This window comes from Otolemur garnettii, unplaced genomic scaffold (assembly GCF_000181295.1).
Source record: "Otolemur garnettii isolate 467f Iridium unplaced genomic scaffold, OtoGar3 scaffold00019, whole genome shotgun sequence".
NCBI lineage: Eukaryota > Metazoa > Chordata > Mammalia > Primates > Galagidae > Otolemur > Otolemur garnettii.
The window spans coordinates 27,304,476-27,307,996 of record NW_003852414.1 but is presented as its reverse complement, the minus strand read 5'-3'; the positions used below and the strand labels follow the sequence as shown (position 1 = coordinate 27,307,996).

The following is a 3,521-nucleotide window of genomic DNA, read 5'->3' as shown; positions in this document are numbered from 1 at the left end:
GAACCCGCCACCTTAGGTGTATGTGGCTGGTGCCTTAGCCGCTTGAGCCACAGGCGCCAAGCCACTTCTTTCTTTTCTTAAAGCAATAGGGTTTGCTGTGTTGCCCAGGCTGATCACAAACTCCTGGCTTCAAGTGATCCGCCTGCCTTGTCCTCTCAGAGTACAGGTGTGAGCTCCCATGACAGGCCAAAAATTAACTTCTAAAAGAAGTCTGTCAAAGATTGTTAATAGATAAGTGATATTTTCCCTTGAAACTCGTAAAAATAGTAATTCATCAACCAATCCTGCTTAAAACAATTATCTTTTTTTTCCTCTCAGGTTCAGCGAGCAGTTCTAGAGAATGAGATGCGTAGTCTTGGTGTTGACATGGACGGGAAAGATGACGTGAGTGTTCAGGGGCATCCAGGGTTAGTGTGGTTGGACATCACTTTGTTAATGAGATCCAGGGCCTGGGGACCTGTGGGAAACTGCAGCAAAAAGGGGGAGAACCTTACGTGTTCCTCTTGAGATTTGTGGACGTGGGGTCTGGTTTGAAGTAACAGGTCGATGATGTGGCGTGTCAGCTGCGTGGCCCTGGCTTCTCCTCAGGGCAAGCTGGGACTTTGTTGTACAGTACAGGATGGTGTTTTGAAACTCCATTCTTGTTCACGTCTTTGTTTCAATGTTCAGCTGTGGCTTCTGACATTTGATTATTTATGAAATGCTAGGTCAGCCAGTGCCTACTTGCCTCTCAAAGTGGTGGTTCTGCACACAAGGTAACCTGAGTGAGTAGGTTACAGGACTCAGTCAGTGTTCCATGACAGGTGTGAGGCCAAGCTGGGACTTGGCTGGGCTGTGACGCAGACCCATCCTCAGATGTGTGGTCTGCCTGACCTAATTAACCCTTGTGGGTGAACTACCTAATTGTTACCACTTTATGTTCAGATTGATACCCCTAAGGTGGAAAAGTAAGGGGAGGTAGTTCCTCATGTCTAAAAGATAAACTGTGGTGCTGCTCTCATAGTCCTTTCTGAGTGAGGAGTCCTGAGGGTTTTTTTTTTTTTTTTGAGACAGAGTCTCACTATATCACCCTCAGTAGAGTGCTGTGGTGTCATAGCTCACAGCAACCTCAAACTCTTGGGCTTAAGCACTTCTCTTGCCTCAACCTCCCAAGTAGCTGGAACTACAGGCGCCCGCCACAACACCTGGCTATTTTTTTGTTGTAGTTGTCATTGTTTGGCAGGCCCAGGCCAGGTTCAGACCCACCAGCCCCAGTGTATGTGGCCTTACCCACTAAGCTACAGATACTGAGTATTTTTAAGTGGAGTTGAAACCATCTTTGTTGCATAAAGCAGCTGTGTTAAGAGTATTTGATCAGTAACTAACATGGGATTACCTGTGTATTTTCAAGATCTTTAGCTGTTTGTATGATACACAGTAATGGTTCTGAAAACGCCTACAGTGATTTCAGTTGTCCCTGAGCCTAGAGGCAGGGCTGGGTCCCGGGCACCCAGGTTTGCTTTCTCTGCCTTCCAGGCCCACTACGCAGTGCAGGCAAGAAGGTCTCGGAGCACCACCCGGAAGAGAAAGCGGGAAGACTCCATTCCACCCTCTTCTGTGTCCCGGAGTAGGAGCTGCTCTAGAACTCCACGTGATGTTTCTGGTCTTCGGGACGTCAAGGTCAGCATCTGTGACATGTATTGTAAAGAAATTGTCTCTGGTGTTGACTTAAGGGGGCTGAGGCACATGCTGCAGGTGTTTGGAGTTGCTATGGCAGGGCCTATCCATATGCTGAGTCTCTGACTTTGTGCAGTCCATGCCCCTCCTGGTGCCCTTGGTGGACTGTTCCCTGATGATTTCCTTTCTGGGAGAGCGGACAGAAGTGTCTTCTGATGGCACCTGCAGTCTGGGCTTTGGTGCTAGCCGCTCAGGGGTCCCCACAAGCCCTCCAAGGGGCCAGCCCAGGGACCGTGTCCGAGCATGGGGACTTTGTTTACCCCAAATTGATGGATGTCTCAGGTCACTTTTTGTCATTTGTAATATTTTATGGCAAAGACTTTTTTTTTTTTTTGGGCCAGGGCTGGGTTTGAACCTGCCACCTCCGCTGCCTTACTCTTTTGAGCCACAGGTGCCACCCAGCAAAGACTTTTGATGTACACAATTTCTCTTGCTAAGATATCTTTTTATTAAACATAAAAATGTTCAGTTTCAACACTTTGAACATTACATATAGGAAAACCTCTGCATGTAAACAAGTGAGTGGTCTGCTTTGTGGAAGCCTGAGTTTTCATCCTGCATTTCCATCTGGAAACCTGGTGTTTATGGCCCTGGCCACTTGTCAGTGGGATGGGAGGAACACAGTCTCACAGGCCTGAGTCTTGTGTCTTACCTTGTGAGCCAGGGCATCAGCACAGGTGTGCACTGGCTGTGTAGGCCTAGAGCTTGTTATAGACAATAGTCTTTGTCCAGTCTGTACACGGGAAGACCCACCAGACCCTGCAGCTCTGGGCTAGAGAGCCCTGAGCATGAGTGAGGAGTAGGGTCCTCCCAGGCGGACTGGGCACAGGACACCTGGCCACCTGGTAACAAGCACAGAGCAGAGAGGTGGTTTTCAGTCATTTACATGTTTTATATTTCTCTTCTTTCCAGATGGTGAAGAAAGCCAAGACAATGATGAAGAATGCTCAGAAGAAAATGAACCGCCTGGGGAAGAAAGGTGAGGCAGACAGGCACGTGTTCGACATGAAGCCCAAGCACTTGTTCTCCGGGAAGAGGAAAGCTGGTAAAAAGGACAGGAGATAGCGGCTCCCCCGACAGGTGCACAGGCTCTCCTTAGTGTCTTGCTTTGGTCTGGTGTCATAAATGGGAGTTGTAATTCGCAAGCGGAGAAAAACAACGAACACAACTGAAGCACTTGTTGCTTGTTAAAAACTGGATTAAGCCTGTCAATGCAGGAATTTTTGTCACTGCATAATATTTCAGCTATTTTAGCAGGCAGTGGTCCTGCATTTAATGGAGTATCGATTGCTTCACATTTGCAAAACTGGAGTGATTATTGGGATGACTATGTTGTTTGTTGTTCCCTCTCCAAAGAGGAAACTCGTGCTTCATTGCACATGAATAGTCCTTTCTGTGAAGAACCCGTCTCCCCTGGGTGTGGGCAGAGGTGCCTGTCCTCACTGCAGGGGTGGGAGGGACTGGTTTGTGAGGGTGTCAACTCTGTGCTTAAAATACTCTATTAAATTATTCTTCACTCTTTCTGTGTGGTATTCTGTGTGATGTATCTTTATCAGAACCCTCCAGGAGAACGCTTTGACTGGCTTAGCTCTTTTTTTGGTTTAGCTACAAATCTATTAATTGGGCCAAAAGAGAAAGGGGGGAAATGACATGTCTTTGTTTGAAACAGTCTCACTCTGTATCTGAGTAGAGTGCTGTGATGTCATAGTTCACAGCAACCTCAGACTTCTGGGCTCAAGGGATCCTCCTGCCTAAGCCTCCTGAGTAGCTGGGACTACAGGCACCCTCCACTATGCCTGGCTAAT

At 47.7% G+C, this 3,521-nt stretch overlaps 1 protein-coding gene across 1 annotated transcript in view; it reads left to right on the top strand.

Annotated features, from left to right (window-relative positions):
- Positions 1 to 3,237, top strand: part of GTPBP4 (GTP binding protein 4) — a 26,199-nt gene extending 22,962 nt beyond the window's left edge. The window contains exons 15-17 of the mRNA XM_003786843.2: positions 319 to 384; positions 1,516 to 1,659; positions 2,629 to 3,237. Coding sequence (XP_003786891.1) covers positions 319 to 384; positions 1,516 to 1,659; positions 2,629 to 2,781 — 363 coding nt within the window. The 3' untranslated portion in view covers positions 2,782 to 3,237. The remainder of the gene's footprint in view (positions 1 to 318; positions 385 to 1,515; positions 1,660 to 2,628) is intronic.
- The last annotated feature ends 284 nt before the right edge of the window (positions 3,238 to 3,521 follow it).